Source organism: Sinohyriopsis cumingii, chromosome 1, assembly GCF_028554795.1.
Source record: "Sinohyriopsis cumingii isolate HCF-2022 chromosome 1, ASM2855479v2, whole genome shotgun sequence".
NCBI lineage: Eukaryota > Metazoa > Mollusca > Bivalvia > Unionida > Unionidae > Sinohyriopsis > Sinohyriopsis cumingii.
The window spans coordinates 102,836,235-102,850,874 of record NC_142961.1 but is presented as its reverse complement, the minus strand read 5'-3'; the positions used below and the strand labels follow the sequence as shown (position 1 = coordinate 102,850,874).

At 39.1% G+C, this 14,640-nt stretch overlaps 1 protein-coding gene across 1 annotated transcript in view; it reads left to right on the top strand.

Moving 5' to 3' along the window:
• Positions 1-14,640, top strand: part of LOC149807465 (uncharacterized) — a 496,731-nt gene that overhangs the window by 335,421 nt on the left and 146,670 nt on the right. Inside the window, exons 32-34 of the mRNA XM_089956330.1 lie at positions 145-366; positions 3,046-8,334; positions 8,555-14,200. Of these exons, the coding sequence (XP_089812456.1) occupies positions 145-366; positions 3,046-8,334; positions 8,555-14,200 (11,157 nt within the window). The remainder of the gene's footprint in view (positions 1-144; positions 367-3,045; positions 8,335-8,554; positions 14,201-14,640) is intronic.

Below are 14,640 nucleotides of genomic sequence, written 5' to 3'. Positions count from 1 at the left end.
TACTGAGTAAACAAATTTTGCATGCAGATATGCATGCCAATCTGTGTCGCATCAATGTGAGAACTTATTTTATGAGTTTGCCATATTGCATGTGATTCCATGAAGTTGAATCATGCCATAAAATCCATAAATTTGTCTTTCTAGATCTATGACAAGAAATTAAAGCAGTACAAAGAAAGTTTACAAACTCTTGAGATGGAGAGAGTGGAGGAAATCAGCAAGAGGCCAAAGAGACAGACTGGTGCTGACATAGTCAAAGGTGAACTGGACAGCCTAAACAAACGGTACATGAGCATGGTTCTTTGGACAAACAAGAGGCTTAAAGACATCTCAGCCGTCTTCAAGGCCAATAATATGAACATACAGGTAAGGTCTAGTGCTCAGTTTCACATACAGGTAAGGTCTAGTGCTCAATTTCACATACAGGTACGGTCTGAATGTTATACTGTTTGTGAATAAACTATTTTGGAATTACAGTGCAACCCCGCTATAACATGCCCCGCTGTAACAGGAATTCATATATAACGTGGTCATGGCATGGCTCCCGAAATTCCTATATTCATTTGCGCATGAAGAAACATGAAATAGTGTATAAAAAATGTATTATCATTATGGGGAAGAGATTGCGTATGAATTCGAATTTAATATGATCGTGGCGTGGTTCCTGAAATTTTAAATGCGTGTATGTGTATTTTTCTCGTACCGGGAATTATGTTTTTTTAAGTACGAGAAATAGTGTCTAAAACGTTTATTATCATTTTGGGGAAGAGTTCGTATATGAATTTTATGTAACACGATCATGGCGTAGCTTCTGAAATTTAACAATATCACCAGGTTCTTGAAGTGTTATGCCAAAATAAACATTATCGTAAATGTTACTTATTACTGGTCCATGAGTAAAGCCAGTAAGTCGTCTTTGTGATTGTCTTCAATTTAATTCTGTATACAATCGTTGCTCAAACATTAACCAACATGTGTTTCTTCTTTAACTGCATACACAACGAAGCAGCAGACAATGCGGTGGTTGATAAAAGATTCTCACAGTTTAATAAACATCAAAAAACAAAAGATGCCAACATGTTTGCTGGGCATGGCAGTGTTATTAGACGCAGTCACTTGACCAGTAAATAATGTCCGCTTTATTAGCTGGAAATTGAAAGGGTATGAAATTGTACATGCGTTCAGTTTTTAAAAAAAGTTTAAAAGTGACTTGTGACCATTGCAGGCCTACTGCACTTAGTTCTCAGGTTTTACATAAGTGTGGGGTTTGCTTAAGAACTAGTTATTAATTTCATATTTTTTATAAAAATATTTTACCATTATGGAAAAGCAAGTTCACAAACACAAGTTGTTCTCTGCACTTTGTGCAAAGATTAGTATAGTAGTTTTCACGTTTCTTTCAATATTCACAAAATCGGAAGTAAAATTTATATGCATGCTGAAAGCATGTGTTGATTGTTAATTATTCTTGCTGTAGTCGTTCAAATGAAGAGGCATACAAGCGTTAATTATTGGAAATTTGCAATGGATAAATTTACACGGAAACGCATATGAGAAAATTTTAGCAGTATGAAATTTGTGCAGACACTGTTCATAGACCCTGGAACGTATTGAACCGTGCACATGCTTCGTCTTTCTTAACCTAATTTTGCTGTTAATTTTTCCCATTGAATTCAGACACATAATGATGTGTGACATAATTATTGAATAGTTTAAATATGTATGCAGTTTTTGCAATGGAATTACATATATCACGGATTAATTGCAAGCCCGATGGTACGATATCAGACGTCAAGTAAACAGTGTTGATACTCTCTTCATGCTGTATATTAGACGTTGAATTCAGACACATTGATCTGGGGAAAAATTATTGAATATTGTAAATCTGTGTGCAATATTTCAATGGAATTAGATGCATTATAGATGAACTGCATGCCAAGATTTCACGATAGTAAACGGTGTTGATACCCTATTCATCATATACATTAGATATGAATACACGTATATGTGCCAATGAGTTGTTCTCTGAAAAAAGTAAAATACTGTCAAACCCCGCATTAATATGACCCCGATATTAATGCGATCCAATTTTTTGGACCCCAGTTATCGTGTTATAGTGGGGTTCCACTGTACTTAATGCACACGTTTGTTGCAGTTCAAATGAATTTTAATTTTACTGTTGACACTTTAGGGAAGGGCTTTGCCCATGGTGACACTGCTGGTCAGCGCTATATTTAGGATCCCATTTGTTTACAACTGAACCACAATCCCTTCAAATAAAATTCATTCTTATTCACATCACATGCAAACATTTTCATTTTTTTATTAATTTTTTCATATCTTTTATTACTTTTATATGTATTGTTTTGGGACAAAGCCTAATATTTGACCCTTAAAGCTCCAGTAGATGTCTACATATAACTTGATCAAGATATCTGGGTGTTCCTGTGGAATGCACGTCATTTATTTCCACAAATTAGTAACTATTGCTGAATAGTTTTCTTTCACAAAAGGGCAAAATGTGATTTTAGGTTCTCATATAAATTACTTTGTGAAATTGAGGCTGTTTCCTGAATAGAGTTTGTAATAAGGTTTCAGTAGGGAAAAAGAGTCAGTACTATTGGTCTTGGCATGGCCATCCCATAGGTTGTTCTGTCTTGTGTATTGGTGATAAATTCATTTAATTATCTAGCCGGGCCCCGAGTGGCCAAGTGGTCTAAAGTGCTCACCATTCTGGATCACTGCCATCCCACCTCTTTCTGCTTGGGTTCAAATCTCAGGCTCGGCTAACAATGGGTACATGAGAAAGCTTGCCAGTAGCTTCTTGTGAGTCCAAGGTTCTTCCCGGGATTTTCCAGGGTTTTTCCTCCACCAGTTATACTGGCCGCCATGTATAGCCTATCTTGAGCTGAAAAATGGTGTTAAACCCTACTACTACTACTACTACTATATTATCTAGCTGTTAAAAGACTTCTTTGTTTTAGTTTTCCAGCTCTAGATAACGACATTGATTAGGACATTAATTAGTTGTTGCTTCATTTTCAGCTACCTATTATGACAGAGGGAGGTGTTCCTTTGTTGAGGACATTCCGTGCAGAGCTTGCCAAAAGATCATCTATGCTTGTGGATGAAGACATGCAAGAATACTTTGAACAGCTGGCTGATTTTGAGGGCTATGGAGGGCTTCAAGCAATGGGAAAAACTGGAAAAACTTTTGGTACCCAGGCAACTGTTACTGTTACTAACAGAGGAGATGGAGACAGCTGCAGTCCACCCATCTCTAAATTGGGAACAAAAGAGGTCCCTGTGGCTGTAACAACAACTGTTAAAGCATCTGTTGCACCAGTAAAATGGAGGTTGAAATCTCCACCTGTATCATCTAATAGATTGTCCCAGAAAGTGGCAAGTATTGCTAGTTTGTCTGGTGTCAGCCAGACTTCTGAGGACCAGGATATTTCAGACAGTAGGACAATCCAAGATTCCACGACACTTATAATTGTCAAACAGGAGTGCTTAGCCCCGAAAGGAACTTATTTGTTTACCCCAACAGTGTTAAACCCACAAACAGGACGTAAAGTGAATCTTTCAGAAGCAATAAAATGTGGAATCTTTGATACACGAAGTGGAAGTTTTGTTGATCCAAGGACACAAAGAAAGATGTCCTTGTCAGAGGCAACAAGAAATAGATATTTATCTGTAGAACTACAAAGACAGCTTATGTTGTCCTGTGGACTGACTGATCCAAAAACAGGAAGGACCTGTACCTTGTTAGAAGCAATGCAAAAGGAGCTGCTGGATCCTGTTAATATGTCTATAAGAGATCCAGCATCAGGGCGATACATTCCAGTTCAGGATGCTCAAGCCAGAGATATAATATCTGAGGAGACTAAATGCTCAATATGTGGTGTGGGAGTTACAGTTACAACCATTACTCATTTGCATGCTGTGTATGATGACACAGAAGACTCTATCAAGGACATTCCGATTGGATTAGCCGAAGCTGTAGAGAAGGGACTTTATGATCCCCAGTCAGGACAGATCATTGATCCCATATCTGGTCGAGAACTGACAATACTAGCTGCAGTTGAAAAAGGTTATATCAACCCTGGTAAGAGGGAGATCAGAGATCTTCAGTCGGGGAAGTTGATATCTTTGGTTGAAGCTGTTACTCTAGGTATTATTGATCCAGAAGTAGGAAAGTATTTCAATAAAACCAATGGAGAAAGGATAGCATTAGATGAGGCTTACCAGAGGAAACTAATGAGTAAGCCATCACCTTTGTCAAGAGCATTAGCTGAAGGAGCCTTCACAGAAAGCAACAAATTTATAGACACTCAGACAGGACATATGATGTCTTTAAAAGATGCTTTTAATTCTGGTTTTCTGGATGGAGACACAAAATGTATCATTGAGACTTCATCAACAGACCTTCTGTCAATTTCAGAAGCCATGGAAAAAGAAATTATTGATTCCGGGGGATTATACATTCCAAAGGACTCTCATAGGAGAGAAACATTGCTTGAAGCAGTGGATAGAGGTCATATCAAGCTCCTTCATGAAGATGTTGTCTATTCTAAACCTTGTGTTAAACATGTCAAGACAGGGAAATTAATTACTGTGCCACAGGCTATTAGACAAGGGCTTATTACAAGTAGTGGTGAGTTCATGCATAGTGAATCCAGCAAAAGAATTCCATTAAAAACTGCTGCCAGTCAAGGATTTATTGACAATGACATTTGTGACAAACTTCAGCAGGTTATGTCCATGAAAGACTCGAATGGTAAAAATATTTCTATTCTTAGAGCCATACAGACTGGTTTGATTGATCCAGAGAAAGGAGAAATACGTCATCCAACATCAAGGAAAGTGTTGTCATGGCAGCAAGCCACTGTTGAAGGGGTTATTTCAACCGAAGATGCTAAGACTGTCTTTGAGATACTTAGTCCAGCCATTGCCTGTATGACTGTTACCACCAGACTACAGCCTGGGCAAAGTGAGGCAGGCATCAGGTCAATATCTGTAACAGATGCCATTAAACAGGGACTTCTTGTAGAGAGGAATGGAACCTTCAGAGATCCAAACACGGGTGCCACCATGCCTGTTGAAACTGCTATTGAGAAGGGCCTTCTCAGGCTATCATCAGAATGGCCTGCAACTTCACTTCAAACAAAAATGAGTCCTGTTAACACAGCTGCCTCAGCATTGCAAAAAGAAGCTGAAAAGTGGATCAAAGAAGTTGTTGAATCACCAGAAATACTTGAGTCCATAAGAAAGTCTGGAAAAGCAACAGTTGAAGCCAAGCTGGAAAAGAAACAAGGTGATAAAAACTATTCCTTCACTCAGTCGGTTGTGTCTCAACCAAAAGTGACAGAAACTTTAGTATCAGAGACAAGACACATTCAGATCAAGTCTGTTCTTGATCCAAGGACAAAGAAAGAGGTTGGTGTAAGCGAAGCTGTTCATAGAGGGCTAATTGACATACCAAGGGGCATATTCATCCATCCAGTCACGGAAGAAAAGATGACAATTAATGATGCCATATCTCGAGGTTTTATTCGAGGATTGGAAACCGATGTTCCACCATCACCTCATTCCCAGTCTGGAACTGTCAGAGAGACAAACTATTTCTCAATTACTGGAGTCATTCACCCAAAGACTGGTCATAAACTGTCAGTTAGTGAAGCAGTCAAAGAAGGCATTTTGGATCGAGAGAGAGGACTGTATTTTGGTGTTGATTCGAATGGACGGTCGTTGAAAATGAAAATAAGTGAGGCAGTAAAGCAGGGCTTCATTATTGCAGAGGATCTCAGCTCTGCTTTGCTGTCTTCAGCAGCAGGTGGCTTTGTCCGTGAAACTAGAACATACCAGCTAAAGAGTGTAGTCCATCCTGTGACAGGAGTTAAATTAGATGTAGCAGATGCTGTAAAACTTGGAATTCTGGATGAACATAAAGGATTGTATATTAACCTGTCAACTGGAGAAAAGATGACTATCCCTGAAGCCATAGAAAAGAAACTGATTGATGCTGAACTCACATCTGTCACATCAAATGCTGAGGGTGAAGGTAGCAGGATCACAACAACAAAGTTGACAACATTGATGGTAAAGTTTGTTGTTGACCCCCGGAATGAATCAATTATATCAGTATCCAAGGCAATAGAAGAGGGAATTCTTGATCAGATTAGAGGAGTGTACATCAATCCTTTGACCAAAGAGACAATATCCATCAATGATGCTATTGAACGGAAATTGATCATAGCACAAAGTGCTGTAGAAGAATCCAGTTCTACATCCACTGTTTCCAGTATCCATATCAATCCAGATGAAGAGGTTTCCGAGTCAAATTTGGTGGAAGAGATTCACACAGAGACAGTAATGTTCAGCATCAACAGTGTCATAGATCCTAGAAACATGGAACTGATATCATATGATGATGCTTTGCAGGCTGGCATCATCAGTCTTTCTAAAGGTTCATACGTGAACATAAATACCAGAGAGAGCATGCCAATCAGCATTGCTCTGGAGAAAGGACTGATCCATGGAGAAGTTACATCCAGATTGAAAGAGGAGGATATTATGAAAAGTTCTGTAACATCAGGTAGAATAGCATTCCCTGTGAAGAACATTACTTCTGTTCTGGATCCAAGAGATGGACAAGAAATATCTGTTGATAAAGCAATCAAGGATGGTATTCTAGACTTAGAGAAGGGGACTCTTTACGACCACAAGACAAAACGGGACATTCCTCTTGAGCTAGCATACAAGCAGGGCTATATCAAGTTATCAAAGGCATCAAACCCTGAAGAGATTGCTAGAATCATGAGAGAGTTGGCTGAGAAAGAAGCTGATAGAATTCAAAAACAGCATGATCAGTCATTCTCCCTCTCTGAAGATGCTATGGAGCCTTCAAAAGTAGATATGAAACTAGAAAAATCGGGGGCATTTGGTGAAAGTACTAGTGTTTTCCCAGATGAAGTCCTCAACTACACAACAGATGTCGAAGAATCTCATGCACAAGGAGCTGAAAATATGGGAGCAAAATTGAAGGAGCAGTCATCTCCTTTGGGTGTAACTACACATGTTGCAGTCAAAGTTCACAAGGAGAAGGGAGAGTCAGCCTCTGTGAAAAGGTATGTAGAAGAACCAGTGATTACGGAAATTACAGAGGGACTGTCGTATAGTGCAGCTATGAAATTGGGCCTCGTTGATAAAAAGTCAGGCTGCATCAAACATCCAATTTCAGGTGAACTCCTCACACTAAATGAAGCTATTGATCAGGATTTAATTGATCCAAGTAAAGTTGCTCTTATGGATATTGTGACTGGAAAAAGTTTTACTCTGAGTGATTGTATAAACAGAGGAATTATTGACCCTAAAACAGGAAAGATTAATGAGAGAAAAGTTAAAACTGAGAACATAACTCTTAGTCCAGAATTAAAAATACAGTCTTCAAAAGAAAAGTGTTTCAATTTCTTGGATGCAATTGCAAGTGGGCATTTTGATCCAGAGACAGGACTTTTTACTGATCCTGGTTCAGGTGAATCATGCACACTTCAGGAAGCATTGAACAGGAATCTTATTAATGCAGATCTTGTGTCAGTTGTTGACCTTCAGACTGGAGATAAGACACCGTTAAGAGCTGCCTTAAGACAGGGACTTGTGGATGGTAGCACTGGAGATGTTATCAACCCATTAACAGATGAACGAATACCACTTCTTGATGCCATTCAGCAGGCTTTGGTAGAGAATATGTTTGACACTGAATCTGGTACAGTGTATGATACTCTAACTGGAGAGGTAGTTCCACTTGAAAAAGCATTAACTGATGGACAGTTAAAGACCAGTGAAGTCAAAGTATTTGATCCACAATCTGAAGAAATGGTATCTCTTGAGGTTGCCTTTAGGAAAGGCCTTGTGGACAGGCGGACAGGGGAAGTGATGGATAAACAAAGTGACCAGAAGTTTTCTCCCAAAGAAGCCATCAAGCTTGGACTTTTGGCAGTGGTAGGTGCACCCATACTGGCTGGTAAGGCTGTTTATGATGCTGTGAAAGAAAAGATTGACAAACATTCAGAGTCTCATCAGTCCCACATGTATCAAGTTCAGGTGGAACAAGAACTTCCTCCCGTTGTCAATGGTATGTCTACCAAAACTTCGTCCATGAGTGATGACCTGCATGTTGAACATGAAAGAGTTGAGGCACCCAAAACCACTGTGGTATATGCTAAACCAGGAGATAGAATCAAAGTGTCACCTCCCACAACTGTTAGACCAACCAATGGCAAAACTGACACCAGCATTTTGAGAACTGAACGTGTGACCTTTCAACCAGGGGTAAGTGTTATATTTTTTATTTCTACATTTATATTGCACTTTCTTTAGTCTTCTAAGGTCATTTTCTTGTCTAATCCAATATTTAAGAAATCTTGTGTATATTATAATTTTGTTTCCCACTGGAAAATTGGAGAAAGATTGTGATTGTGCGAACATGCCTCCAAACCTGGCTGAGTAAGACATCTCCTTCACAATTAAACCAACCTTTGTCTCTTGACAGCTTTCCACAGATGCTCCTATACTAACAAGCTCCTCATCATCTTCATCACCAAAGTCATCGCCTTCATCACCAGTGCCCTTTCAACCTCAGGATGTTCACATCGATTGGTTAGCAGGAACGGTGACAATAAAATCAAGTATGGAACAATTTTCCGTTGCTGAGGCTGTTAGAAAGGGAATCATTGATTCAGATGTAGTAGAGGATTTGGCTGAGAAAGGTGTACCAAAATGTGCTGAAATTGAAATTATATGGGAAGAAGGAGAAATTGTTGATAAATCTACTAGAAAGAAAATGACCATTGATGAAGCTTTTGATGGAGGTTACATAGATAAACCAACAGCAGAAGCACTAAAGGTGATATCAGGAAGATTCACTGAAAATGAAGAAAATGTTGATGATAAAAAAGTAAATACTTCAAAAATCATAACAAGAGAATTTCTTAAGAAGGAGAACAGGGAGTCTTCTACAACAAAGATGTCAAAAACAGTTACTGAGGAATGGAAAGGAGAGGAGATTGCACGAGCCAGTACTCCAAGAGATATAAAACCCTCTCGCCCTCCAACACTGAATGAGATTGTACATGATCAAAGATTTGACACAGAAACTAACAAGGTCACTATGTTAAAAAGTTCTAAGACTGTTAAGGAGGCAATCAAAAGTGGAACATTGAATATTGAAGATTCAGTAGTTATCAATCCTCAAACAGGATCACCTGTTTCATTGTCTGATGCTATCAGGAGAAATATCTTTGATGAAACTAGAGGACATCTGATCCATCAAGGAACTGGAGAAAGAATATCTCTTCAGGAAGGATATTATCAAGGCCTAATACCCAGGTCAGGTGAGTCACCCGATGTAAAAAAAGTATATCAATCAAGAACAATAACAGCTGGACATGTATCACAGAGACCCAATGAAGAACCCCAATCAGAATTCTCCACTTCCTCATTTGAAGTGACAATGACAAAAGAAGACCTTACTGGTAATCAACAAAGTCAACATGGAATCTCTTTTGAAGAGGCAATAGCTCGAGGGCTTATCCATAAGGATAGTGGAACATTCAAAGAACCATCATCTGGAGAAGTGATGTCTATTGGAGCTGCAGTTCAGTTTGGACATATTTTTTATCCTGACACAATTGAGAGGAAAAAAGAAAGTCAGCCTGAGCAAAGAAAATATGAAAAGGTAATCATGAAAACTGAAAGAGTTCCAGCTGATGTAAGAAAGACGTTGACTTTCTCACAAGCCCTGGATGAAGGATATATTGACCTTACTTTAAATCAGTATACAGAACCTCAGACTGGATCTCGAATGGCCATATTGGATGCTGTCAGGCAAAAATTAATTGATACAACAGAGGAGGAGACAGCTACTGGAACCAGAGGTCTTACCTTGACATCTGCAATTGAGTCTGGTTTGTTCAGTGAAGAAACAGGTCAGTTCACTGACACTGAGACAGGCAAGAAACTGAATCTACAAGAGGCGATTAAGAGTGGTCACATTGATGGCAAGTCTAAAATATTTTATGTCGGATCTGGGATAATGTTGACTTTGGATGAAGCATTAGCGCAAGGAAGGATTGATTCTTGGTCAGGGAAGTATATTGACAAAACTTCTAAATCATCTTTGTCACTCAAGGAAGCAGCAAAGATGGGGCTTATAGCAGTAGTAGGAGCTCCTTACCTAGCTGTACAAGCTATCAAAGGTGCAAGATCTGAGCAGGATAGGTTCTCTTCAGCAAAAAGTTTATCGTCTCTTCAGCCAACAATGCCACTTCAGGCAACAAGAGTCAGTTTTATTGTTCCTGATGTTTTAGAAGTAACTCAAGTTAGGGAAATGACTTCTGTCACTGCCAGAGACTCCACTTGCATGAATGTGATGGAAGCCATTTCCAGTGGATATCTCAACCCCCAGACTGGCATGTTCAAAGATCCTGAATCGGGAAAAACATTAACATTGAAAGAAGCTCTACAGCAAGGTCTCATTAATCCTGATTCAGTAAGACTTTTAAGTGACAGCAGAGGAAAATATTTGAATGTTCTTGATTCCATGGATAGTGGCCTTCTTGATGACACAGGGCACACCAGAAGGGAGACAACTATGAGAACATTTAAAGACTTAATTCAGGATGGTGACATTGAAGAGGTCATTCCTGATGTTCATGCTGCATCCACAATTGTCATGAAGACAACAGATAAAATAAATGTTGATTCTGTCTTAGATCCAAGAACCAATATGTTGGTAAGTCTTACAACAGCAGTTGACACAGGATTAATTAACCCTCATGATGGTACTTACACCAATCCAGTGACAGGTGATGTCTTGAATATCGTGACAGCAGTAAGCTATGGCTATATACAAGGTCAGGTCATGGATAGTATCACAACCAGGGAGGCCTTATCTAGAGATGGAATAAATGCAGAGGTTACATTCTCTGAGAAAAAGAAAATGAAGGTGGCATCTGTGACAGATACCAAAACTGGTAAACGATTGTCTCTGCTAGATGCCATCAGAGAGGGAATAATAGATCAAAGTGAGGGAAATTACATTGACCCCACAACTGGTGGTGTCATGCCAATTACAGAAGCTGTAGAGAAGAAGCTGATTGCTGCTAAGGAGCTGGATGCAGAAATGGAATCCTTTGAAAAAGTCCATACATTTTCAGAAGATACATTTACACAAATGAAATCATTTGATATACAAATGGTCATTGATCCTCATACAAGAGAGACTCTTTCCATCGCACAAGCAGTAGAACGTGGTGTATTTGATGTTGGAACAGGTGTTGTCAGAAATACAGATACAGGGGAAGAGTTCCAAATGCGAGAGGCACTAAGAAGAGGATATGTCAAAGGATCTGAGACTAATAGAAAAAGTGGATTGTTTGCTGATGTGAAACCAAAACAGTACTTTCATGAGAAAGAAGCACTTCATTTGAAATCAGTCTTTGATGCTAAAGAGGGTCGTTATATCCCTGTTCAGACAGCTATCAATAGAAGCATCATTGATGAAAAGAGTGGAATATATCACTCAGGAGGAAAATCCATGGAGATCAGCAAGGCTGTTGAAGAAGGACTCATTAAAGCAGACAGAGGCATCCCAGCAGAAACGGCTGGTTTCATTCAGGAGACACAATCATTCCTTATACATTTTGTTAAAGATGCCAGAACTGGACTAGAAATGTCTGTGTCAAAAGCTGTCGAGAGTAAGATTCTAGATCTGACAACTGGAACTTTCCAAGATACATTGACAGGTGAGAAAATGAGCATACCAGAAGCTGTTAATCAAGGATTTATCACAGCAGATGTTTCCACAGCTTCAGAATTTCCCAACAAAGGCACAATGCCAGTCAGTTTTCAGGTGGACATGAATAGAAAAGCTTTTTCAATTAAATCTGTGCTGAATCCAAGAACCATGGAAGAAATGTCAGTTACTGAGGCTGTTAGTCAAGGAGTATTGGATCAGTCCATGTGTAAATACATAGATAGTAGAGCTGGTCAGACTATGTCGATCAGAGATGCTGTTAATCAAGGCCTTGTTACAGTGGAAGAGGTAAGCCAGACTCCACTGATTCTGACATCAGTGTCAAAGGAAAGAATTACAGTCACAAGTATTGTGGACAGCAAAAGTGGAGAAGAAATTCCATTGTCAAAAGCCATTAAGCGGGGTCTCTTTGACCCTGAAAATGAACTAGTACAAGACCGAGCAACAGGACAGATGCTACCATTGCATATTGCTGTCGAGAAAGGTCTTGCTAAAATTGAATTTAAACCAGAACAAATTTTAGATAGTGGTTTTGTGATTATTCAAAATATCAAAGTGGAAAAAGTGAAAGATCCAAAGACTGGAAAAAGTTTAACAGTTCAAGAAGCTAAAAGAAGAGGAATACTAAATGAGGAAAAAGGATTCTACCTTGATCCCAAAACAGGACTGTCTATGTCTATTAAAGAGGCTCTGAAAAACGAGCTGATTCAGGGATATCAACTAAGTGATGCATCCCTGATTGATAAGAAGAAAAAGGATTCTAAACATATAAATGTTGTAGAGGTTGTAGATCCAAGAACAGGAACTCGTTTAAATTTGGAAGAAGCAATTGAGCAAGGTTTTGTTGACCACAGTGTAGAAACCTACTTAAATCCCATCACCAGGAAGTTAATGCCACTTGAAGATGCTATGAAAGAAGGACTTGTATCTGGAGCTGTTCAGAAGTCATCAACTTCAAAAACTATAATTACAACAAGTAAACCTGGTACTAAATATAGTATCACAAGCATAAAGGACACTGCCAGTGGAAGACAATTAGATGTTGCAGAGGCCATGAAGAGAGGAATTTTAGAACCATCAGGGAAAATTCTGGATACTAAATCAGGGTCAATGGTATCCATATCTGAGGCCATTAAACAAGGTTTAGTGGAGAGCGAAGTCATAGAAATTGGTCCTGAGGAGCAAAGAGCTGAAACTTCATCTGTAAGTCAGGCTGTCAAGTTCTCATATGCATTGACACATGGTTTTATCAACCCAATGGATGGAACTTTTACGAATCCTTACTCCGGGATAGTTACCTCTGTTGATGAAGCTATCGTGTCCAAATTACTTCTGTCTAATAGCAATAAACCTTTTAAATACAAGGAACCTCGGTCGGACCGAGTAACCTACAGTTTTCAGGAGGCTTTCAAATCTGGCCTTATAGACCCCAAAACAGGCTTATTATGGGATGTGAAGAAAGGTCGATCATTACCGATTGAAGATGCATTGAAGAAAGGGTACCTGTCACCATTAGCAAAGACTTACTCAAGTGGTGGAGCATCAGTAGTGATACTGAAGGGTGCTCAAAATGCTCCTCAAATTAGTGATGAGAACATGTCTCCAAAAACTGGTGATGATTATAAGATCAAGAAAAAGAAGACTTCATCATCACCCTCTAAGGCATTAATGGAGAAAGAAAAAAAAAGAGGACCAATTAAGCTGACTGTCAGCAAAGCTATAAAATCAGGTCTTGTGGATAAACAAACTGGGCAGTACCAAGATCCCATAACAAAAGATACAATATCCATAGATGAAGCAGTCATATGTGGCTTCCTTCAGATGGATCACCCAGAATGTGTGGATGACTCCCAACTTGTCAAGAATGATGGACCTCCAACATCCCTATCAAAAGCATTAAAAGATGGTCTTATTGATTCAGAAACTTCCCAATACAGAGACCCTAAAACTCAAATTAGTGTCTCTCTTCAACAAGCACTTCAGTTGGGGTATGTTCAGGCCAAGATGAGCACAGAAGAGGAAGACACTTTAGCTTCATCCTCCAATAAGTTAAACATCAAATCTGATCAATATCTTGAAATAAAAGAAGGAAGTCCATTTGCTCCAAGTGAAGGTCACATATTTGTTGATGGAAAAATTGTCGCAAAAACCGCAACAGAAGTGTACATGACAGAAGGTTCAGCTACATACATCACAAAGCCAGGATTTTCCATCGATTCAAAAGGAAAAGTTGTGAACTCTAAAACAGGAGAACAGATGTCACTACAAGATGCTGTTTTAGTGGGTTTGGTGGACATGGAAGCAGTGGAGGGCACTGGTGCTGTTAGCAATGTAGGAGGAAAGATCCCCCCAGTTCTTGAGGAAACTTCTCTCTCGGATTTGGTGAGCATACGACGATCATCCCCTTGTCCATGATGTCTGTGGTATACTTTCTTTCCGTTGTGATTGTCATTTGGTTTTGGTGGACTTGTATATTTATTACCCTCAGTTATTTGTTTATTGTTCATATTACCTGTATGAATGTTGAAATTGATAAATAAAAGTTTGTACATTGCAGGTGACGGGAGATTTGAAAGATAACATTATTTGTAATTGTAATGCTATTTACCAAGATATTATTCAGGAGTTGTCCACAACATCTGTTAAGACATTACACAGCACAATATCCAGGTTTGAAGATAAGTAAAAGATACTTCATCCCCCCTTGTACCTATGTACTCACTTACAAGTGGAGTCAAACTGCAAACAAAGATCCTGATCTTCTGTAGCATAACGCACATGCAGATCAGGGTCTGTGCTGTTGTTGCACCTGAATATTCCTA